This window comes from Somniosus microcephalus, chromosome 16 (assembly GCF_052327205.1).
Source record: "Somniosus microcephalus isolate GS21.2 chromosome 16, FLI_Smic_1.0, whole genome shotgun sequence".
NCBI classification, from domain to species: Eukaryota; Metazoa; Chordata; class Chondrichthyes; order Squaliformes; family Somniosidae; genus Somniosus; species Somniosus microcephalus.
The window spans coordinates 77,877,121-77,902,908 of record NC_141002.1 but is presented as its reverse complement, the minus strand read 5'-3'; the positions used below and the strand labels follow the sequence as shown (position 1 = coordinate 77,902,908).

Below are 25,788 nucleotides of genomic sequence, written 5' to 3'. Positions count from 1 at the left end.
CACACTTGCAGATACAAGAAGGTGTTCAGCATCTGCATTTGGTCTTCCCAATGTAAAGGAGATCACACTGTGCACAGCAAATAAGAAATAGGAGCAGCAGTAGGCCAATCGGCCCCTCGAGCCTGCTCTGCCATTCAATAAGATCATGGCTGATCTGATCCTAACCTCAAATCTACTTCCACTCTCCATCCCACCTGAACCCATGTGATCTCCCGGGAGAGGCGAAAAACCAGATAAAAAACCCAATGGCCAATTTGGGAGAAAAAATCTGGGAAATTCCTCTCCGACCCATCTAGGCGATTGAAACTTGTCCAGGAGATCACTCTGTCCCTGTATTTCCTGCAGTACTTACCTTCTGTAAAAGGTGATCTCCACCCCAGCCAGGAACAGGCCCAATTTACTCTTGAAGGACTCCTAGCTGGCAGCCTGTTCCCGAGGTCTCCACTAATCCCTGTGAATAGAACCATCTCCTGAAATCTAACACAGAATTAGAACACAAGAAGTAGGAGCAGGACCAGGCTACACGGCCCTTGGGCCCGCTCCGCCACCCACAGGGCCATGACCGATCCGAACCTAGACTCATGTCCAATTTCCTGCCCGCTCCCCGTAACCCCTAATTCCCTTTACTTCTAGGAAACTGTCTATTTCTGTTTTAAATTTATTTAATGATGTAGCTTCCACAGCTTTCTGGGGCAGCAAATTCCACAGACCTACTACCCTCTGAGTGAAGAAGTTTCTCCTCATCTCAGTTTTGAAAGAGCAGCCCCTTATTCTAAGATTATGCCCCCTAGTTCTAGTTTCACCCATCATTGGGAACATCCTCACCGCATCCACCCGATCAAGCCCCTTCACAATATTATATGTTTCAATAAGATCACCTCTCATTCTTCTGAACTCCAATGAGTAGAGTCCCAATCTACACAACCTCTCCTCATATGTCCACCCCCTCATCCCCGGGATTAACCGAGTGAACCTTCTTTGTACTGCCTCGAGAGCAAGTATGTCTTTTCTTAAGTATGGACACCAAAACTGTATGCAGTATTCCAGGTGCGGTCTCACCAATACCTTGTATAACTGCAGCAATACCTCCCTGTTTTTATATTCCAACCCCCTAGCAATAAAAGCCAACATTCCATTGGCCTTCTTGATCACCTGCTGCACCTGCATACTAACTTTTTGAGTTTCGTGCACCAGGACCCCCAGATCCCTTTGTACTGCAGTACTTTCCAGTTTCTTGCCATTAAGATAATAACTTGCTCTATGATTTTTCCTGCCAAAGTGCATAACCTCACACTTTCCAGTATTGTATTCCATCTGCCAAATCTCTGCCCAATGACTTAGCCTGTCTATGTCCCTTTGCAGGTTTTTTATGTCCTCCTCACTCACTATTTTCCCTCCCATCTTTGTATCATCTGCAAACTTTGATATGTTACACTCGGCCCCCTCCTCCAAATTGTTAATATAGATTGTAAAAAGTTGGGGACCCAGCACTGACCCCTGCGGAACACCACTAGTTACTGATTGCCAGTCTGAGAATGAACCATTTGTCCCAACTCTCTGTTTTCTGTTAGATAACCAATCCTCCACCCATGCCAGAATATTACCCCCAATCCTGTGATTTTTTATCTTGAGCAATAATCTTTTGTGTGGCACCTTGTCAAATGCCTTTTGGAAGTCTAAATACACTACGTCCACTGGTTCCCCTTTATCCACCCTGTATGTTACGTCCTCAAAGAACTCAAGCAAATTTGTCAAACATGACTTCCCCTTCATAAAACCATGCTGACTCTGTCCTATTAAATTATGTTTATCCAAATGTCCCGTTACCGTCTCCTTAATAATGGACTCCAAAATTTTACCAACCACAGATGTTAGGCTAACTGGTCTATAGTTTCCAGCCTTCTGTCTACTACCCTTTTTAAATAAGGGTGTTACATTAGCAGTTTTCCAATCTGCTGGGACCTTTGCTGAGTCCAGGGAGTTTTGGAAAATTATTACCAATGCATATAATATACTACATTGTAGGAAGTACACATAAATTGCAAATTATATCGAAAGAATGTTTAAGGCCTTGGACAGGGGTATGGGAAGAGGGGAAAGGAAGTGCCAGAAGGACAAGTGGAAATTAGGGTGGTGGAAAAATGAACAATGGTATCATGGAGGGAGTGCTCTCTCTGGAAAGAGGAAAGGAGAGGAGGAGAAAATTGCTTGGTGGTGGGATCATGTTGTAGATGACAGAAGATGATCTGGTGAGTACAGTGGCTGGTGGTGTTGTTAAGTGAGGGCAAGGGGGAATTTAGCTGTTGAGAGAGGAAGAAGATGGGGTGAGCAGAAGCATGGAAGGGCACCCCATGTCAAGGAGGAAGCTCAGTAGGGGAAAAAACACCTTTCAGAAGCTCTGGTGTGGGAAGTGGAATCATCAGAGTAGTTGCAATAGAGGTAGAGAATGTAGTAGAAAGAAATTGAGTTTTTACAAGAAGGGGTGTGGGAAGAAGCACAATCCAGGTAGCTTTGGGAGTTAGTTGGCTTGTAATTGATGTCTGTGGAAAGCCCTTTGCCAGAAATGGAAATCTAGATTTTCTGTTTGTTTCTGACTGATTTTTGCTTGTAAATTGGATGGACCTGTCAGAAAATTAGGCACAATTCTGCTTCTCCGCCCCATTTCTTTTGGCTAACAGAAGCGCTCCCTTGAAACAGAGTTTCGATGAAATATTAATTTGAGGGTATCGACACCCAGCACATCATTTCCTGACATTCAGGAGTGCAGGGCATCCATTTGTAATCTCACGCAAGTAAAACAAATGTCCATGGCTGCTCGTTAATGTGAGTATGTGAACGTTCATGCAAAGGAGACAGTGATGTTAAGGTAAATGTACCGTAGTCAATTCTTAACTATTTTCTTCATTATTTTTCTGATGGTACATTAGTTCTCATGAGCATTTCTGCTGTTCCTATTTTTTTTGCACACACCCCATTATTGGTATCAATGGGCTCGCCAATGAGAATCTCCCATCTGACAGAGGAATGACAAGCAGCTTAGGGCGCAGGAGAGGTGATCTGTGCCCATCTGCTAAATTTTGATTTGGCAGATGGAGTAATGCAAGTTAAGGCTCCTATTCTCAAAGGAACCTAGGGCAGCAGACATGACAGCATCTCTAAGATGTGTGAATGCCTGACTAACTAATATTGGATGCTTCCTCACATGCACCTCAATCACTGAATGAAAGAAGGCATGCAACGGCGAAGAACAGCCAGCACAACCTGATTGGCTACGCTGGCAAGATGCCACCATCCACATCTCATACTGATTTGACAATGAAAGTGGGGAACTGTCTTTACAGGCCTTGGATTTCAGAGAGTTAATTGCAGAGCTGGTGTGCTTACACATGCAGCTAACACGCAACATATGACTAGCACATTTGGTGACAGCAGCAGTTGGCTGTAACTGAAAATTAGCTCTAACTCCTTGTAGGCATGCTCACTACAGATCTATGAGAATAGTGCAATGAAGTGGCACCAAGGACAGCACGCCTCGTCATTATCACATGCAACACCTCAACTGCTTTTAATCAGGAAAGCTGGGCTGCACTGTCTTGCCTGCAGACTCATGCTGGCACCTTGGGTTTCCTTGCCCTTCATTTTTGACCTTTGTTTCTTAGTCGCCATCTCTTCAGCCTTGGAAAAGACTGCCAAAGAGTTAAAATGTTTCCTGAGTTTTTTCTAAACTACAAGGAATTTGTTCCATTCTTCTGATACTTCCCTTTAATTCGCTTCATCCCTTTAAATTTTACCCAAACACAATTTTCAACTTTCTCCACAAATCTGAATTTGCACCTGAAGCCATGATAATGAGCTGACCATGGAATACTTGGTACAAACAGCACACTTCCATTTGAGTCAATTTTGTGCCAATTTCAAATAATTTAGTTGTAAATTGCACCCATATTGAAAAAATCTGTGCTGAACAGGGAAGCTACAAAATGAAAGGGAAGAGTCAAAGATGGAGGGCAGGGATGGGTGGGAATTGGAAGTTAAAGAAAAACTTGCATTTAATAACGCCTTTCACGATCTTAGGATGTCCCAAAGCGCTTTACAGCCAATTAAGTACTTTTGAAGTGTAGTCACTAATGTAGGAAATGTGGCAGCCAATTTGCGCACAGCAAGCTCCCATGAGCACGGTGGCATAGTGGTTAGCACTGTTGCCTCACAGCACCAGGGACCCGGGTTCAAATCCGGCCTCGGGTGACTGTCTGTGTGGAGTTTGCACATTCTCCCCGTGTTTGCGTGGGTTTCCTCCGGGTGCTCCGGTTTCCTCCCACAGTCCAAAGATGTGCGGGTTAGGTTGATTGGCCATGATAAAAAAATAAAAATTGGCCCTTAGTGTTAGGGGGGATTAAATACGTGGGGTTACGGGGTTACGGGGATAGGGCTTGGGTGGGATGGCTGTCGGTGTAGGGACCGGGTGCTAGGGTTTGGATGATCAGCCATGATCTCGTTGAATGGCGGAGCAGGCTTGAAGGGCCGAATGGCCTACTCCTGCTCCTATCTTCTATGTTTCTATGTTTCTATGAACAGCGATGTGATAATGACGAAATCATCTGGGTTTTTTTTGTGATGTTGATTTAGAGGGATAAATATTGGCCAGGACACCGGGGATAACTCGCCTGTTCTTCTTCAAAGTAATGCCATGGGATCTTTTACGTCCACCTGAGAGAGCAAACGGGGCATCGGTTTAACACCTCATCCGAAAGATGGCCCTCTGACAGTGCAGCACTCCCTCAGCACTGCACTGGAGTGTCAGCCTAGATCTTGTGCTTAAGTCTCGGAACATACACGCCGCACACTCCCACGGTTTCCAACCAAAAATGGTAATGTATGTTCCTAGGACCCCAATTTGCATATTGAAATGTGCCTACTATCTGAAACAGGCAGGCACTTCAGGTCAATGCAATGGAGGAATGTTTCAGGGTGGAGGCCAAAATCAGATAGAACAGAGTACTCCACGTGTCCTATAAAAAGAAAGGCATAGTTGGCACCCATGCAAATTCCAAAACCAACAACTTTTACATGGTGGAGGTGAGTAGAATTAAAAGAGTTTTTCCAGGAATAGAACAAGTTCAGGCAGGTGGAGGAAGTGGTGATGAATGGGCCTCCTTTCAAGAACGAAATGGAGAGCCCAAAGGGTGTTCTCATTGAGGGAAGGATGTATACCAGAACTGTACATCCATAGTGAAAAGGAGAGGATTGCAGCTGGAGAACCTGAAATCATCTATGGAGTACGAGGAGTTGGAAGAGTTACTGATGTAAGTGGATAGGAGTGGGTGGGGGGGGGGCGGGGAGTGTGGGGCAGGGAGAATTCAGTCCAGATAAGAGAAAACTAGTTCATTGGAATAGGTGCAGGCTGAAATAAATTGGTCTACTGTTTGTGAATTTTAGGGAGGAGCAAGAAATCGATCTTGCAGAGTTGGGGAAACTACGAGGTTGGAGGCAATTCAGGGTGCGGTAAAGATTGCTGAAAGAAATTAGATCAGTAACATTCCGGAATTGATAGTTCGGTGTTCAATAGTGGGATCATGATCCAGAGGGAAATAGAATGAGGAGTCAGATAGTTGGTTTTCAGCTTGTTCAAAGGTTGTTTTGCCATACAATAACAGTGTCCCCTTTATCAGCAGATTTAATGATAATGACATCACGGTTGGAACTGAGAGAATGGTGACGTACAGTCCAGGGGAAGAAAAGAGTAATTGGTGTTCTCAATGAAAAGATCAAGAGAAGAGGCCAGAGAGAAGGGTTCCAGGAGGATTAAGAAGGCTGGTGACAGAAGGTGGAGGATGTTTCCTGGTCCAGAAAGGCAGCATGGAATCAGGCATCAGAAAAAGAGATCAGCATCATGATGAGCTTGGAATTCAACGAGGTTGGGCATAAGGGGATGAAACTAAGACCCTTGTTGAGGACAAATCATTCAGGGTCAGAAAGGGGAAGATCAGAGAAGATGATAAAAACCTGGCTAGAAGATTAGAATGAAAGATAGGCTCGGAACAAAGTGAAGGGGAAGAGGGAGTGGGGATTGGCTGGGATTTAAGAATTGCTTGAGCTTTCAATTCTTCCTACCTGAAAGGAAAAAAACACTTTTGTTAAAGTGACAGATGAGACCAGAATGATGTGGAACTGAGGATCACGACAGCTGTGATATTGATGGAGCGATGGTACTGAGCAGACAGATCACAAGTTTGCTTGTTCTATGCATGGTAGAGAGAATGAACTGCTGAAAGCAGCAGTCAGAGGAGCATTAACCATGATTATCAGTGGATCCCAAAAAAAGGGTGACATTTCAGTTGGAATGGTCTTGGTTATCGAGAGGCTATCCCAAAAGATAAATGAGAATTCATTTAAGTGGTGAGACAGGCAGTCTGTTCCTTGGTTGCATAGCTCATGATGGAACTTTAAGTGCGTTATTAAATTAATTTTAGAACATCAAGGGCTCTTGTCAAATATTATGCTTTTGAATAATAATTCTGAATTTACATACATGCGAAATTACAATCCCGTGGTTATGACAAAATCAATCACACTCAGAGGACATGTTCATAACATGTTGAATTAATAAACTTGCGCACATTTGACTCAAGACTCTCATGTGCTAAGGGTGGATGAAAGAGTTAACACTTTTATCTAAAAAGAATACGTGAACGGAACCCAATTCTTTGCCCTCCAGACTGCCTTGCTGGATGACTGCCAAGTTGCAGGGGGGAATGTAAACATACCCAGCAATTTTTTAGCCTCTGCTTTCTTGGATTTCATTTTCTGAGCTCGTTTCAGCATTAGCTGTGCAGTGTGAGCATCCTTGAAGCCCCTATCAATAACACGAACAGAAAGGTAAATAGTTGAAGATAGCTCTGTGTATAAGGCAAACAAATGCAGTTTCAAGAACGAATTCACAATAAGTTATACTTAAGTCAAGTGAGAACATCAACTACATTTACTTTAAAGACTATAAACACATAGAAAAACAGTTTGTAGCTATTTCAAAGTATTATGGAACTTTATAGCATATAATTTTTTCTATAAATTTCCTTCAATTCTAATGTACCATGCACAGTTATAAGTGTGCAAGAAATCTTGTTTTCAAATATCATTAAAAAATTGTTACATTCAAAAGCAATCTTGGCGTGCTCAAAACTTGGAAATAACTTGACAAATGCTTCATTTTTAATTTGAAGGGGTTACACTGAATTAAATTGGGAGTTTTAAGGAAATCCATTTTTTTGATAAATGTGGCAGTAAGTACAAAGCAAGACATTTTATTTATTTTACACAGTTATTCAATTAGTGAAAAACTAGCTTCATAAATTAATAAGTTGTGCTTACCATTCTAGAGAGATTTTTTCTTCTTTCGCTGACCTGAAGCTTTGCTTACCGCAAGATGTAGCCTCAGAGATCCTTGACACAGTTCTGTTATGTGACAGAATAACACAAAAACAATTCCCATTTTTGACAACATATACTGTACATTAGAATAACAAATAGGTAGAAGTGTGCTTCAATTGGGAACGGGGGTTTGGGGGAAGAGGGGTGCAGCTCAGAGGAGCAAAGTTCAAATTATTTATTAATGTTGTTTGAATGCTGAGGAGTGATACTGTCTTGAATCATAGGTGTTACCTTGAAATCACAGCCAATTCAGCATCAAGGTCAAAGGTTTCCTTTACCAGTCTCGAGATAGATCTTAAAGCCATCCTTTTATGTTTCTTGCTGGACGTGAATGAAGCTGACTGATATTGAGACATGCCTGCTTACTGCCAGTGACGCCTGTAACACTCTTGACTGGAATGCTCAACACTTCGGCTTTAATCTACTCACAGAATCGTAGTAATTACAGCACAGAGGAGGCCATTAAGTCCATTGTGTCTGTGCTACTGCCAACTCTACATTTGGAATTATCGTGGTCAATTTTGATTTTTGGGCGAACAACCAGTGGAGCATGCTAGCCGGTTCCCCGCCTACCACAGCGAAGAGGCAGCTGTGATTTTGAGGCACCGACCTCATTTAAATCGGGCCGCCAAGCTGTGGGGCGCCAAACTGGCACCGCAATGCAGCTCACCGGATTAAGGCTAGCCAGTATCGGGCCACCTTGGCCCCTATCAAGGTAAGTGGGGGCGGGCTCCAGGTAGCCCAGATTACTTTCGTGGGGTCTAAAGGAGCATTCCTGCCCCTCCAGACTGTACACAAAAGTATCAAATTTACCTTGATTAGGCCTCTTCTCCTCCATCGCCTGTGAAAATGATCAGAACGTACACAGCGCGCACTCCCACCGTTTCCAACCAAAAATGGTAGTGCAATTTTCTAGGACCCCAATTTGCATATTAAAGTGTGCCTACTGTCTGAAACAGGCACGCGCTTCAGGTGCCCAGCAGTAGGCCCCTTTCAAAATGGTTTTGGCCTCCTTCTCGGTTTTAATAGGGCAGTAAGGCTACCAATCCCATGTTGAGGCCATTACCATCCTGCTAACACCAGATAAAACAAGTGATAATCGGCTCCACCTTCTCTATTACCATTTCTCGGCTTCTTCCCTGCATGTTTTTATATTCTTTATTTACAAATCCTTATATAATTCCATTTTAAATTATGTTATTGTAGCGGTACCACCGAGTGTCCCTTACTTATTATACATAATTCCCTTTAACTTAACGATGTATATATAGAGTTTACCTGTACGGGGCGTTGCCCCTTTAAGAACGCGAGGCGGCTCAGCTCGGCCTCCCGCGGCAATCGCCGGCCCAGCTCGGCCTCCCGCTCCCGCGGCAATCGCCGGCCCAGCTCGGCCTCCCACTCCCGCGACTTCGGCCACAACGGCCAGCTCCAATGCTGGGTGCCGGGTAAACGTGATAACGTCATCACGCAATTCACGTGACCGCCCCAAGCGCGGGCAAACGCGATGACGTCATGTCGCAAGTCACGTGACACCCCAAGCGCGGGAAAACGCGAGCAACGCGATGACGTCACGACGCAAACGCGATGATGTCATCGCGCAAACCTCCGGACTGCCTAGTCAGTCCTCGTGGCGTCCCCACTGGGGAAAGACCTGTTCCACGACTCTCCTGCATCGTTCTACGTTGTTTGCTGTACTTCATCTAATTCAACATTAAAATCCTGTTTGTTGTTCTTCCGAGTCAAGCTACGTTATTTGTTAGGAATACGCCTATTCCTACATTGGTGACCCAATGACGTGAGGACGGGAATTCATCAAAACCTACAATTGGTGACCCCGTTTTCCGTGAACATTTTTCACGGAAGCAGCGCGCAGCCTGAACCCCATCTCTGTGACCAATTTCACAGAGGAAGAGCATGGCGAATAACATCCGACAAGCAACAACCGACGAACACCAATTCCTACAATTGCTGACCAACGACGGCTGGTGACCCCGTCTTTGCGAACGTATTCGCAAAGGAAGCGCAGCCTGGAGGTGATCCCGTTTTTCACAAACGTAACGCAGCCAGACCCCGATTTTTGTGAACGATTTTCACAAAAGAAGCACGCCATGGAAGCATCAGCCGTTTCGCTGTCGCTACCGCAATTCAGGGAGCAGCAACCGCCCTCGTGCTTTCTTCAGGTAGAAGCCCCGTTCGCCAAGAACATCGATGCGGCGCAGACCAACGTGGTCTCCGTATTCGTCAGCTCTACCGCCTTACGGATCGTCCGCCTCCACGACATCTCCCAACGCAACAGCAAGTATACATCCCTCCAAGCGCGGGTTCCGCAGGTTTTCGGGCCCACAAGATCGGAGCGCGCCCCCGCAGAGATGCCACGAGGACTCGCTCCTCACGAACCATGAGGACGCACACCTCGTGAACCACGAGAACCCATCCCTCATGAACCACGTGGACGCACTCCTCGCGACCCACGAGGACCCATCCCTCGCAAACCACGAGGACCCATCCCTCGTGAAACATGAATACTCATTCCCTGCCGACAACGCACCATCCTGTCAGCCTGCTGGTTGTGTTTTCTACCACGCTTTTCGGTGCGAAAGCGAAGCATTACCGCCCTCCCGGCAGTTTTCCCCCTCAATCAACAATAACTAGAAGCGTTGCTGCCCTCCCGGCAGTTTTCCCCCTAAATCAACAACAACTAGAAGTGTTCCTGCCCTCTCTACAGTGTTCCCCTCAACAAACGCAAACATTTGCTGACGCTGCGACCATTGAGGACGGGTCCAACGGGCATCCCGCAGCCGCGATCGGCCACGCGAAACTTGCTGTCATCACAGATCACTGATCAACGCAGCAACGGTTCACTCTCTTCTGTGTTACCGTCGTAGCACTACGGCACACACCGTTCCGTGCGTTCCCGACTGCCGAAGATTTCGTTCACCTGTCGGCGAGTTCACCGACCTCGCCCGCCAAGTCCTCCTGGATCGCCCGTTCAGCGTTCCTGCAGATTCCGTCAGACTGGGGACTTTTTCCAACAACAACAGAGCCATGGTCCGCGTCTGCCCAACCTGCCCGTCACTATGACACAGCCTGCTGTTTCGCCCCGGCGCCCGCTTCGAACCACGGGCTGCAGAGGTCACGTGTCTCCACGGTCCTTTGCATGGCTGAATACGTTTTATTCACCATGACGCCGCGGTCCTTCACACGGCTGGATACGTATTATTCACCACGACGCACGCAAGGATCCGCTCACGACCAGCACCTTTCAACCTCGCCCGCCAAGTCCAGACAGCACGACCGCCGAGACCACCGACCACCCATCGTCATTGCAGCACACCAGTTACGATCGTCCGCCTGACCACCAGCCACCCAACAGTCTCCGTCTCGAGACTGCAGGAGTCGTTCGGACAGGCTCGTCAGACTACCTCACCTTTTGTCGTTCATTAAAGTGAATTCTGGGGGGGGCGCATGTAGCGGTACCACCGAGTGTCCCTTACTTATTATACATAATTCCCTTTAACTTAACGATGTATTTTTATAGTTTACCTGTACGGGGCGTTGCCCCTTTAAGAACGCGAGGTGGCTCAGCTCGGCCTCCCGCTCCCGCGGCAATCGCCGGCCCAGCTCGGCCTCCCGCTCCCGCGGCAATCGCCGGCCCAGCTCGGCCTCCCGCTCCCGCGACTTCGGCCACAACGGCCAGCTCCAATGCTGGGTGCCGGGTAAATGTGATAACGTCATCACGCAATTCACGTGACTGCCCCAAGCGCGGGCAAACGTGATGACGTCACGTCGCAAGTCACATGACGTCCCAAGCGTGGGAAAACGCGAGCAACGCGATAACGTCACGACGCAAACGCGATGACATAATCATGCAAACCTCCGGACTGCCTAGTCAGTCCTCGTGGCGTCCCCGCTGGGGAAAGACCTGTTTCACGACTCTCCTGCTTCGATCTACGTTGTTTGCTGTACTTCATCTAATTCAACATTAAAATCCTGTTTGTTGTTCTTCCGAGTCAAGCTCCGTTATTTGTTAGGAATACGCCTATTCCTACATTATAGTCTCTGCCTCAATAGCCACTTGTGGCAAAGTATTCCATATTCTAATAACCTTCTGTGTGGAAAAAAACCCTGTCCTTTCACGTACCAAATTGTCCAGCGAAGATATTAAAAACAAAAATGGACAAATTGGGTGCTGAAGGTGTTTTTTTAACAACTTAAGAATTAGGAGCAGGAATAGGCCATAGGGCCCTTCGAGCCTGCTCTGTCATTCAATAAGATCATGGCTGATCTTCGACCTCAACTCCATTTTCCCACCCGATCCCCATATCCCTTGATTCCCCATGAGTCCAAAAATCTATCTATCTCAGCCTTGAATATACACAATGACTCAGCATCCCTTTGGGGTAGAGAATTCCAAAGATTCACAACCCTCTGCGTGAAGAAATTCATCCTCATCTCAGTCTTAAATGGCCGACCCCTTATCCGGAGAGGGGAAACAACCTCTCAGCATCTACCCTGTTAATTCCCCTCAGTATCTTATATGTTTCAATGAGATAACCTCTCATTCTTCTGAACTCCAGAGAGTATTGGCCCAATCTACTCAATCTCTCCTCATAGGACAACCCTCTCATCCCAGGGGTCAATCTAGTGAACCTTCGTTGCACCGCCTCTAAGGCAAGTATATCCTTCCTCAGATAAGGAGACCAAAACTGTGCCCAGTACTCCAGGTGTGGTCTCACCAAAGCCCCGTACAAATGTAGTAAGACTTCCTTACTCTTGTACTCCAACCCCCTTGCAATAAAGGTCAAAATGCCATTTGCCTTCCTAATTGCTTGCTGTACCTGCATGCTAACTCTGTGTTTCCTGTACGAGGACACCTAAATCTCTCTGAACACCAACATTTAATAGTTTCTCACCATTTAAAAAAAATCTGTTTTTCTATTCTTCCTGCCAAAGTGAATACCAAAGTGTCGAAAACAAGTTCCAAAACTCTCTCTCCCCCACAGCTGTATCATGTTATTCCAATTGCAGTATTATTAGTATTTTATCCAACCTAATATTGCAATCAAATGATAGATCTCATGTTCATGAACTTTTTTTGCGTAATATATGATTTCAGGTACACCAATACCAGGAAGACTGGACAATGTACCTTATAGGCAACCAGCATAACAGGATTAAAAAAAGTATGCTATTTAACTAGATCACTGCAGCTAAGTTTTATAAAAATATAAAAGCATTTCTGCAATACAGCTAAAGGAATGAGCAAATATGGTTATACAGCAAAAAATAATGCGTCATGTCACATTTGGAAAATCTGAGGTAGTAGAGTCACTATTAAGCTCCTGGATGTAAGAAAAATAAACTGATGAAAAGCATGCAAGAGTAAACTAGATAACACAAATCTCAGCGATATGAATTGTGATCTTATTGAGTAAAAACTGCGTATTTTGAAATTTGTCAACGAAAGTCAGAATTAAATAAAGACCATTGAGAAAATCACTCAGAAAATAAAGAGAAGTATGATCTGCCGTCATGAGCAGCTTGATCCTTTCATTTAATGCTGTGTGTCTGTTGTTATTCTATGCCAAAAAATACTAACTGTACAGTTAAATAGTATCCTGTAAGGCATATGGATACAATATACATGAACATGATCACAAGTTATCATCTGATGATTCTATTACCATGTTCAAGGTGAACAAAGAATTTATTCTCATTTGTTTTGTAAGTTTTAAATATTTACTCTTGTTCGAAAAATACCATCAACATATAGTGCATCTTTACAACAAAACAAACCTCATTATAGTTAGACATTTAGTCAGTTTTTACCTGGGAGAGTGCAGAACACTGGCAGTTGCTGGTGAAGAGGATGGATGTCCAGATTTTTCAACAGTATTGATATCATCATCTTGCCATGCTTGCTGCAGGTGCCTTGGTAAACCAAGTGAATCAGTGGTATAATGAGCGGGAATCTGGAAAACATTTATAATACAGCTTGATATTGAGGAAATAACAACAATACAATGCATGTTAAGACATGCTGTAACAAATTATGACATGGGCATTCTTTCCGGAAAAAATAATTTAACAGATTGGTAAGTAGAGGACAATGACAAGTGCTGTTTCTAAACTTGTCTTGTCGCTGCATAATTCATTCTCTCTCTTAGGCAGTCCCTCGGAGCCGAGGATGACTTGCTTCCACATTAAAAATGAGTTCACAGGTGACTGATGAGTCCAATGTGGGACCTACAGTCTCTGTCACAGGTGGGGCAGACGATGGTTGAAGGGGCGGGTGGGTGGGGTGCTTGGGTTGACGTGCGCTCCTTCCGCTGTTTGCGCTTGGCTTCCGCTTGCTCCCGGCGAAGAGACTCGAGGTGTTCGGCGCCTTCCTGGATGCTTCTCCTCCACTTTGTGCGGTCTTGGGCCAGGGATTCCCAGGTGTCGGTGGGGATATTGCACTTTTTCAAGGAGGCTTTACGGGTGTCCTTGAAGCGTTTCCTCTGCCCACCTGGGGCTCTCTTGCCGTGTCGGAGCTCCGAGTAGAGCGCTTGTTTTGGGAGTCTCGTATCGGGCATACGGACGATGTGACCCGTCCATCGGAGTTGATCGAGAGTGGTCAAAGCTTCGATGCTGGGGATGTTGGCCTGAGCGAGAACACTGATGTTGGTGCGCCTATCCTGTCAATGGATTTGTAGGATCTTGCGGAGGCAGCGTTGGTGGTACCTCTCCAGTGCTTTGAGGTGCCTGCTGTACATGGTCCATGTCTCTGAGGCATACAGGAGGGCAGGTATCACTACCGCTATGTAGACCATGAGTTTGGTGCCGGGTTTAAGGTCCTGCTCTTCAAACACTGTCTTCCTCAGGCAACCGAAGGCTGCACTGGCACACTGAAGGCGGTGTTGGACTTCATCATTGACGTCTGCCCTTGTTGATAGTAGGCTTCCGAGGTATGGAAAGTGGTCCACGTTGTCCAAGGCCTTGTCGTGGATTTTGATAATCGGGGGGCAGTACTGTGTGGCGGGGTCAGGTTGGTAGAGGGCCTTTGTCTTACGGATGTTTAGTGTAAGGCCCATGCTCTCGTACGCTTCGGTGAAGGTATTGATAATGGTTTGGAGTTCGACCACCAAGCGTGTGCAGATGCAAGCGTCGTCTGCATACTGTAATTCGATGACAGAGGATGGGACGACCTTGGATCTGGACTGGAGGCGACGGAGGTTGAACGGTTTCCCGTTTGTTCTGTAAATTAGCTCTGCTCCAGCGGGGAGCTTACTGAGGGTGAGATGGTGCATTGCAGCAAGGAAGATCCAAAAGAGCGTTGGTGCGATGACACAGCCTTGCTTGACCCCGGTCCGTACATGACCTGAGAGATAACATCATTCATGTCCGAGGCCGGGACCTAGGAGCGAGGACGAGCCCAGCAGCGAGGTCAAGGTCCATGAGTGGTGCAGCGTGGACCAGCAGCGGGGTCGGGACCCAGGGAAGGTGCAGCATGGGCCAACAGCGAGGTCGGGAGGACCACAATGCATCCTACGAAACCCAGGCAGAGAGGACCTGTGGGAAGGAGGAAGGTAGGAGTATGTTTGTGTTTGTGTGCTAGGCCGTTGTAGCAGAGCCTGGTCTCCAATTGTCTTGGATCCCCTTGCCATAATTCATTGTTACACACTTGGCTCACCATTGGGAAATGTTTCAGAGCAGGCTATTCCTAACTGTTCACAAGATCACATGACAATTATGGATAAGGAAGACTATTCAGTTCAACTTAATTTAACTATCCAAAAAGATACCCGAACTCTCCCATTGCAGCATTCAATTTTTTTTAATGATTCCAGAATTTTCACCTCAACAACTCTATCCAGATCACTCTTTGCTTGAAGAAGAATTTCCTGATATTAGTCCTAAATTTACCTTTTACTAGTTTGAACCAGCATCCCCTTGTCCTTCTCTCTCCATTTAATTTAAAGTAATATTCCAGATTTACCTTTTGTATACCCTTAATTATTTTGTATATCTCTAGAAGACCATTCTAAGAAGCAAAAAACCCCACAGCATTCAAAGACACACAAAGTTCAGGATAAGCAGCTTATTATCACTCATTCTCTTCACAAACTTGCAATTTGTCTTGCGACTGAAAATGGTTTATTTTAAAGAAGAAACAATCAACTTTTTGGAATTCCTCTCTGTGGATTGGAAAGTTGCCATTTTTCTGTTTAGTTAAGAGGATTTTGATCAGTTGCACACTTCTTGATTCTCAATTAACTTTCTTTTCTAGACATTCTTTTTAATGTACAAATTGACAAGTGTGAGAATAGTGCAATGGAGAAATTAGGTCACAGACAAGTTGGGAAAGAAGGCAATGACAATTTAAACACAAAAATGCACTAATAAAAATCTGTGTGTTAATTATTGCATGCAAGAGAGCTTTAACTGACTTACAGCCAGGGTCACCATCAGTCACATGCAGCACTTTAAAAGCGCTCCTGTAACATAGCTGACATTCAAATGCAACAACTTTGTTGCTGGAGGTTTGGGATAAGATTTTGCAAATCTACTGACCTTGTAACTGTTCAAGCTGATACCCATCTGCAGTGTTACCTGAATGGAATAATTTCAGGCCACTTCGACTGTGTGCTTGCAAGCTTCTTGCCTCAAATGAAATCTATAGCAACGGGATGGGAACCATTTACATCCTCTCATCCTGGTCGTCAGATTTGGCGGAAGAGCAGCCATGGCAGCACCACAACCAGCCACAACAGCAGTGCCAACCTCCTCCTCACCCACCTAATGCTGCACTGAACACAGAGCATCAGCCCCTGATAAAATTGCTGGCCGGGAGGCCAGCGATGGCATCACCATGGCCAGATTTTCTTCACTTGATGCTGTAAACCCTGGCTGCCACATGATGCGCCAGGTTGACACCATCCCACACCAGCACCGTAAAGCTTCCCTTTAATGTCCAAGCCGTTCCATGCACACACATCACTATAGCGAGGCCAATCAAGGGAAAATCACATCTACAGAGCGGAGGCAACTGGGGGCGGGACCGGAACCCAGAAACCAGCTGACCCGCCCCCATCCTGCCTGCTCAAATAAATTTGCGGCCATTGAGAGGACTGGAAATGGTTTGTTTCTAGGATTTATTCTCTCAGTTTGCAATTTGTTTACGAGCACGGTTTCACCAACAATTGGATATGTTTCTTACTACTAACATTTTTTTTCTCCCAGAGTTAAATCATTTCTGGTTTAAAATATCAAATGTATAAATACATGTAAAAAGTGTAATAACTACTAATGCTTTCCTTCACATGGATAAATTCAACCAACCCTTCCCCTCCCCAATATGGCAGATATAAGAATGGAAAATGCAAAGGATAAGCAGATAGATAAATCAAATTGCTGCTGATTAAGATGTTTGAATGGATGCAAAGTTTTGGTTTATCGCAACTCTTCAAATTGTTATCTAGGTCTGTCTGAAACTTTGCTTCTGTCACTTTTTTTTTAATCAAACCACATTTTATTCATTGTTTTCTAATCTTATGCCAAATGTACAGCTGTATTACATCACTTACTTGCCATTGCAGTGTAAAGGACTGAAAAACAAAGTAAAGAACCAATTTATTTAAGTAAATGGAAGAAAAGCAATCTGACAAATTCCATCTGTTGCTGGTGGTGGGTGTCAGGGCATTCTGAAGTCATCATTTTGCACGCCCCTGTATTTCTTGATTCATCACCCCATGTCATGTTCTATTAAAGTTCTGTAAAACAGAAATGGAACTAGCAGGCTTCTATAACGCAGTATGTTACCTTTGGTTGCTGGTAATGGTTTGCGATCGGGAGAGTTTGAGGAGAAGTTTGAGGATCCAGCGTTATCCAGTCTTTGTCCAAGGTGGCCTGAGTGAAGAAGTAGATTTTTCAGAGAAGATTCAGTAAAGAGATTGGAAGAACAAATCAAATGATTGCGCTTAACATATCAGAGACACTGGTAATAAAGGAGGCTTGTTCACATGGACTTCATAGCATGCCAAAATCTTTTTCAGGATGCCAGTGTTAACCTGACAGAGATGCTTTTATCGTTAAATTGCATGTCTTTTATTATAAAGTGCCTTTGGCACTAGTAAGACTATGCATCCTTCAAAATGCTTTGGGCTTTACATATTTTATGCCAAAAACAACAATGCTGTCTTCAGGTTCTTTTAAAAGGAAATTCAATGTCCTTCTCCCAATAGAATTTCATTTTCAAGTGAAATTTATAGCTTGTTTTCCTTAGCAAAGCTGATTAGCTACACTTGGCAAAAAATTATGGTGGTAATTTTTGTATCCACAAACAGTCCATAAAATCTAAGTTGGCCAGTAGTGTCATACCATGTGATTTTTTTAACATGTCTTGCCTGTAATCAAGTCAATAGTGCTGCAGTCATCTCACTAGTCAAAGTGTCTTTTTATAAGACAGAAGAAATTGAAATGGGGAAATTGTTATTTTTCTAAAAACCCTCAGGGCCCCCAATTAGCCCATCAGCTAAAGGATGCTAATGCTACTTACACTCTGAGAAAAACAGAAGCACAAAATTCCCATTTCTGGAACTTCTGATCAATTATTGGTGCTACCCAACAATGGGCATGAAATCACTTCTTGTACCCCTTCCTCCAAAATGAGATTTCCCTATTCTCATGGGCACTATGTGATCTAAAACCAGCTGCTGATAAAGTCTAATCACTTTGAAAGACTGCTCCTAAAAAAAAATTAACAAATACAATTATTTTCAAAAATAATAGATTTACATTGCCGTTTATTAGCTGCTTTTGAACACTTTTGCACAATCAAGACAGGCTACTCACAATCTTTCTTTCAGTTTATAATCAGTTAAACAGGCACCAAACAACCAAAAGTGAACCTATTTCCACCCCAACTATAAATTCACTCTTTCAGGAGGTACTGTATGGCTGTCAGGGAATTCTAATTTGACTGGATGTGAACAGTTAGAGCTAAATTTATGACTGTTTCATACATGTGTAACTTTTGACACAGAAAATGGGCACAATTTGTTTTACATAAGAAATAGGAGCAGGAGTAGGCCATTTGGCCCCTTGAGCCTGTTCCACCATTCAATAAGATCATGGCTGATCTTCTACCTCAATTCCACTTTCCTGCACTATACCCATATCCCTTGATTCCCTTAATATCCAAAAATCTATCAATCTCTGTCTTGAATATACTCAACGACTGAGCTTCCACAGCCCCCTGGGGTAGAGAATTCCAAAGATTCGCCACCCACTGAGTGAAGAAATTTCTCTTCATATCAGTCCTAAATGGCCGACCCCTTATTCTGAGACTGTGACCCCTGGTTTACAAACATGGCTGGTAATTAAGTTGTGCAATATTACATGAACACTTAACTCATTGGCACGGTAATACTGCAGAGTATAATTTTCAAATTTATTTGCATGTAAGCAATTTAAAATATGAACGCATAAAAAGTGAAGGGTTTCTTCTGTTACATCATTGTATATTAATTATTTAAAAACTAACTGCTAGCTCTGGGGAACACATACTTTGATGTTTATTTACCTCATCAAATGTAAATTCATTCAAATTAACTTCTTCAAAGGCATCCTCTTCCTCAGCTTGAACAGCTGCTAAAGCATGAGACAACTTCTTCCGCAGGAGACAGCCTCGCCAATGTGCCTAAATAAATCCACAATGTATTTAATTTTTAAATAAAAATCAAAGTGCTGAAAGCTAAATAATCAGAAAACAAAAGAATGACAGTATTTACATTGAGAGCTGGATGTTAAATGATCCATTTTGCAGCATATTTATACATTAATTTCTAGGCATAAATGAGCAAATAACAGTGTTTTTAAAATGCGCTAAGGAATTTCCCACCTTTTCTGTTAGCTGACTGAAATGCGATAGTCCCACTACCACAGGCCTGAATATATTTATTAATTACTGTACAATTGCTTCAAGACTCATTACTGTTGACAACAAAAAGCATGAACAAAGCACAAAATAGCTGAAGACTACTTAGGGTAAATCTATATAACGTCTGCTTTCATGGATCTCATGCACTTGAAATATGAAGAACAAAAATGTAGAAATGGATATGTTCTTGGGCAACCCCTTCTGATTCCATGTTCCAGGTGCATTAAGTGGAAATGGATATTTTGCATCAGGAACATAGGAACAGAAGTAGGCCATTCAGCCCCTTTGGCCTGCTCCACCATTCAATTAGATCATGGCTAATTTGCATCTCAACTCCATTTTCTCGCCTTTGCACCATTATGAAGGATATAACCGCTGATGGCATGCAAATGGGACACAGCAGTGAAAGGTATTTTTCAAAACATTCTCCTCAGAAAGCAAGAACAACATATATGAACAGAAGGAGCTGAATTATGCAAGGGATTGATGTGATGAAAACAGGCATGGGGGCAGAGGGCTATAATACTGCTGATTCTAGTCATAATTGATGGCAAGCATCAGCCCTATGTCAGCTGTTATGGTATTCCAAATGAAATGATTTAAGGCCCGAAATTTCCCAGTGAACCTGAGGCCACAGCACAAAAATGCTTGTAATTTAGTTCTAACTGGGTAATCTCATTTAGGAGACCTATGAAGACGGTTGGTGTAGAAAACAAAAATGTCACTCTTGAAGATTTGGGTTGTTCTTCGGCTTGGTACATTGACTTCCAATTAACCTGTGATATACTTGACAGAGAGTACCTGTTCCTGACACTAGGACTGGAATTTTGTCCAGGTAGGCGGGTTTCCTACATGTGAGGCCTCGGATTCCCACCAGCAGCCAGCCAGATTGAGAGGTTGGCTGGCTGTGGGCGGGTAGGCTTCAGTTGCGGAGAGGGAGCGAGGGGTCGGTCTGGGGGAGGGATGAGGGATTGCGGGGGGGGAGGGGGGATTGGGGGGCGACTGGCTTGGTCGGGGATCACGGGGGGGGGAAATCGGGGAATGGCAGGGGAGGATCGGATTGGGATGGGGGGGTCGGGGATCAGCGGGGAGGGTCAGCTAGGGATCGGGGCTGGCCACCAGAGCATTGTGACTGGCCTCAGCATCATCGGTGGGGTAGTTGGGGGTTTGTGGGGAGGCCTCACAGTGGGGATCGGAGGACTGGGAAGGCGATTGGAGGCTTCGTGCGGGGGGGGGGGGTCTCTGATTGCAGGGGGTGGGTTAGTTAGGGACCCTGGATCCAGGAGGTACGTATAAAGCCACTTACCTCCTGGATCCACCAGTCACCGCCTCGGTTTAACTGCTGGGTTTCACGAATTGTGTGAAAACCGTCCACATGCAGTTAAATTCAAAATGGAGAGTAAAAAAGAGGCTTCCAGCTTCATTACAATATTTGTCGCCCGCCCCCCCATCCCACCCCTGTTAAAACCGGAAGTGGGCGGGGTGGAGGCGGGATCAGGTCGGCAATCCCATTTTCAACACTTTAACCGCCGCCATACTCCCAACCCACCCGTTTTTTTAGGGAAAAATTCCGGCCGAGGTGTGTCCAGAAATTGGAAAAAAGCTGAAATCACCAGATTATTCACATAATATTCACAAAAATAAAATGCAGTATAAATAGGATATAAGGACACACAGAGGAAAACAATCTACTGCTTTATTTTAACTTTTGGTCCTTCAATTAGATATTGCATTTCTTCAACACTGCCTGTGTGCTGCAATAGAAAATTTCACTTCATTGACGAGTAACAAGACATTTTAAGTGTTCACTGTAATCTAGTTCTTAATGCTCAGAATTGTTTAAAAAAGACACAGATGTTTCGGTTCCACTGCAACACTTTCACAAATAAATGAGTAGCTGAGTTTATACACTGGCAATTGCCAGAAGTGTGGCTGGACAGGCTTTCCATTTGCTTGACTGAATGACCTGCTACTGACCTCAACGTTTCTGGGGTCAGCCTTACAAACATTTCTTTGGGAGCTCACCACTGGAGGGGTGGGGGCGGCTAAAAATGGCTGCTGCAGGTGTTGGGCGACTGCAGTAACTTTAACGGGTAGACGGCCTCATAGATTTAAAAAGGTTTGCTGGCTCCGAAGAAATGGCAAATTTTACGGATGTAGAACTGCTAATCAACTGCCTCTCATTTTACTGATGTTTCTCCTTGGGGTACTGGAATTCTTCCTGGCATTGCGCCTTGCCTCGCAACACTGAACACTTGTTATATACAAGTATTCCTAATGGCCAGCGTTGTCAAGATGGCAATGACAGAAAAAGTGACGCACGATGTCACTGTCATTGCATGTCATTTAAATACCCATCATATTTGGGTGGACATTTCTAGTGTCCACTGTTTCTTCTAGCGTAAAATAAGAATGCAAAATGGGAAGGGATCTGGTGTAATAAGTACACCCCCAGATTGGCCAATGTCACCCGCGTGCTGTTGAACTGTTTCCATACTTGGTGCCATAAAATTTACGGCACAGAAGGAGGCCATTTGGCCCATCGTGTCTGTGCCAGCCAAAAAAGGGCTATGCAGCCTAATCCCACTTTCCAGCTCTTGGTCCGTAGCCCTGTAGGTTACGGCACTTCAAGTGCATATCCAAGTACTTTTTAAATGCGATGAGGGTTTCTGCCTCTATCACCCTTTCAGGCAGTGAATTCCAGACCCCCACCACCACACTCTGGGTGAAAAATGTTCTCAACTTGTAGTGAGAACTACTTTTTACAGCTCCTGTATACTGTAGTACCGGCAGTGACCACACCGGTATATAAGCTGTGTGTATGCCTCTGTACCCCAGTCTAGAGATTACCCTCCTCCAGTAAAGACCTGTTATTTGTTTATGTACAGCATCCGTGTAATTATTTATCCACTGACCAAGGATCTAACAGTGGCGACGAGTGTCGATGCGAATCTACCTGCAACATAAAACAAAACAAAAAAAAAAAAAATAGTCGAGTCCAGGAACACGGGCGTCGACCGCGAGCAACCGCCCAGCAGTCAGGCAGAGATCCAACTTCGCTGGGGAGGCTGTGGAGAGCCGGGTTTGGTTCCCCAGCCACAACGAGCAGTAAGAGACCGACGACAGGTCGAGAGCAGACACTTCCCGAGCAGCGGCGGCTGGAGCCGACCGACGGCAGAGAGAGAGAGCCGAGCAGCGTCGACGGGGTAAGAAGAGGGTGAAGAGAGCAGGGCGCAGCCGGGGGTTGATCACCGAGCGGTGTTGAGGGAAAATACTGCAAACCGGAGAGAGAGAGGGTAAGAAACAGCCGGGTTCTAGACTGAGCGGCGTCGACAAATATCAAGGGAAGAACGCGCAGAGCACAGCCAAGGATCACGGGCTGATCAGGGTCCGCGGGGCGAAGCAAGGGGAAACGCCATTGAGCGGCAGAGAAGCAGGGAGAGCGCGGGAGACGCCATTGAGCCACAGAGAAGGAAGAGCGCGGGAGACGCCATTTTGCGAAGCCGCAGCGGAGAAGACGGGCGAGCGCGGGAAGGAAGGAAAGCGCGGGAGACACCATTTTGTGCCAGCGGAGAAGAAGGGGAAGCGCGGGAGGCGCCATTGGTGATAGTTAACGCACAACAAAGGATGCCGAAGAGTGGCAGTATCTCTACGTTCGACAATGAAGTCGAAGATTGGGCGACATATGTGGAACGTATTGAGGTGTACTGCAGGGCGAATGAAGTGCCAGATGCTAATAAAGCACTGGTTCTGTTAAATTCCATGGGTGCAAATACTTATGGGTTACTGCGAAATCTAATAATCCCAGAGAAGCCGGTAAACAAGAATTTTGAAAGCATAGTAGAAATCCTACAGGACCACTTAAACCCCACACCGCTGCTGATAGCAGAACGATTTAAGTTCCATAAAAAGAACCAACACAAAGATGAAAGCAATGCTGAGTACCTAACGGAACTGCGCAAGCTATCGAAATGCTGCCAGTTTGGAGTGGGACTAGCAGACACGTTAAGGGACAAGTTTGTGTGTGGGCTACAAAGTGAAAGAACCCAGAAACGGCTTCTATCAGAAACGGACCTTACGCTGGACAAAGCTTTCAGTATGGCAGTATCACACGAAGCAGCCGCAAGGGGCGCTGCAGAGATACAACGGAGACCGCAAGAATATGGCACCAACTAAATGACCTATGGAACAGGGAAGTGCTATCGCTGTGGCAGAACAACACATGAAAGATTGTTGATTCAAGGACCAAGTGTGCAGACAGTGTGGGAAAGCAGGACACATAGCAAGAGTCTGCAGGTCTGGGAAGAAAACCAACAGTAAGAAATCTCCACAGGAGAAGTACAAAAAGGTACACCAGGTGATGGACAGTGGTTCAGACGAACAGAAAAGTGTCACAGACTCCGGAAGCAAGGAGCTGGGTTGTCTGAAACTACATAATGTAACCGAAATGGAGGATCACCAGACTATCTGGGTTACACTCAAGATAGACGGAGTCCAAGTGGTAATGGAATTGGACACAGGGTCAGCTCTAACAGTCATAAATCAAAGAGACTACAAGCGGCTATTTTCACACATACCCTTGAAAGCTACAGAGATTGTCTTGAAGACGTATACGGGGCAAAAAGTCTACCCCAAAGGAAAAATAAGGGTGAAAGTGACATATAAAGGTCAGGAAATACCTAAAATGGATATATATGTATTGCCAAATGGAGGACCACCACTGCTAGGACGTGAATGGATCTGGAAGATACATTTAGATTGGCATTCCATACAGGCACTGAAGGTGGAGGCCAAAAAGGATGACGACGTCACACCTGGACGACTGTCAAAAATGCTAACTGACGCAAAAGGAGTGTTCCAGGAGGGACTAGGAACACTAAAAGGAATAACAGCAACAATTAAAATAGAGGATAATGCAAGCCCAAAGTTTCTGAAGGCCAGACCAGTGCCTTATGCGATCAGACCAGCGGTTGAAGCAGAGCTGGAAGGGTTGGAACGTTCAGGAGTACTGTCCAAAGTGGACTGGAGCGAGTGGGCTACACCCATCGTTCCTGTAATGAAGAGGTCGTTGAGTAATACGCCTGGGGAACCAAAGAAGGTCCGCATCTGTTGGGATTTTAAGGTGACAGTGAACCCAGTCCTTCACACGGTGCAATATCCGCTTCCACGAATTGAGGATATTTTCACCTCGCTATCTGGTGGTAAACGCTTCACCAAAATTGATCTAGCCCAGGCGTACTTGCAAATGGAGGTAGAAGAAGCTTCGAACATTATCTTACGATCAACACCCATAAAGGTCTCTATCAATACAATCGGCTGGTGTTTGGAGTAGCCTCGGCTCCGGCTATCTGGCAAAGGGCGATGGATCAGGTCCTGCAAGGGATTCCAGGGACCCAGTGTTATTTGGACGACATCTTGGTCAGGGGCTAAAATGACGGTGATCACCTCGCTAACTTGGAGAAGGTGTTCGCCAGATTAAAGGAATATGGGCTACGAGCTAATCGCCACTAGTGCGAGTTTTTCCAGAAACAGATCTCGTATTGCGGCCACGTCATCGATGAAGAGGGGTTACATAAGTCCCCTGACAAGATAGAGGCAGTAGTCAAGGCTCCAGCACCGGAAAATGTGTCACAACTGAGGTCATTCCTCGGGCTGGTGAACTATTACCACAAGTTCTTACCAAATTTGTCTACGGTATTACACCCTCTGAACACCCTACTGCAAACAGGGGTACCATGGAAGTGGGATGACGAACGTAGACAAGCTTTCCAGAAGTGTAAAGAATTGATCACATCAAAAGAGGTGTTGGCCCATTTCAACCCAGCACTACCAATTCATTTGGCATGTGATGCATCACCCTACAGCATTGGAGCGGTGCTGTCGCACAAATTCCCAGACGGGTTGGAGAGGCCAGTAGCCTTTGCGTCTCGGTCACTAACCTCAGCCGAGCGCAACTACACCCAGATTGACAGGGAGGCCCTCAGCCTAGTATGGGGAGTAAAAAAATTCAACCACTATCTGCATGGACAGAAGTTCACTTTGCTGACTGACCACCAACCACTTGTCTCCATCTTTAATCCTAAGAAGGGCGTTCCAGTGATGACTGCACAGCGGTTACAAAGATGGTCCCTGTTTCTAGGGGCGAATCAATATGAAATAAAATATAAAGGCACGAGACAGCATGGGAACGCTGATGGGCTATTGCGCCTGCCGCTGCCTACTGTGGAGGAAGCACCAGCAGTGGACCCTATCGAGATATTCTATTCATCGATAATTGAACGATTGCCAGTAACAAACGCGGATATATAGGAGACCCGCAATGATCCAACGCTGTCACGGGTATATGAATTGACGGTGAGGGGATGGCCAACACATGGCGACTCACTGTTGCCAGCATTCTCATCCAGAAGACAACAGCTGTCAGTATGCCAGGGGACAGT

General features: G+C 45.2%; 1 protein-coding gene across 5 annotated transcripts in view; it reads right to left on the bottom strand.

Moving 5' to 3' along the window:
• Positions 1–25,788, bottom strand: part of lrriq1 (leucine-rich repeats and IQ motif containing 1) — a 223,927-nt gene that overhangs the window by 50,161 nt on the left and 147,978 nt on the right. For all 5 annotated transcript variants that reach the window (XM_086009304.1, XM_086009305.1, XM_086009307.1 and 2 more), the window contains 5 exons: positions 18,992–19,108; positions 17,230–17,316; positions 13,258–13,400; positions 7,369–7,452; positions 6,765–6,853 (listed from right to left, as the gene is read on the bottom strand). In XM_086009304.1, coding sequence (XP_085865430.1) covers positions 6,765–6,853; positions 7,369–7,452; positions 13,258–13,400; positions 17,230–17,316; positions 18,992–19,108 — 520 coding nt within the window. The remainder of the gene's footprint in view (positions 1–6,764; positions 6,854–7,368; positions 7,453–13,257; positions 13,401–17,229; positions 17,317–18,991; positions 19,109–25,788) is intronic.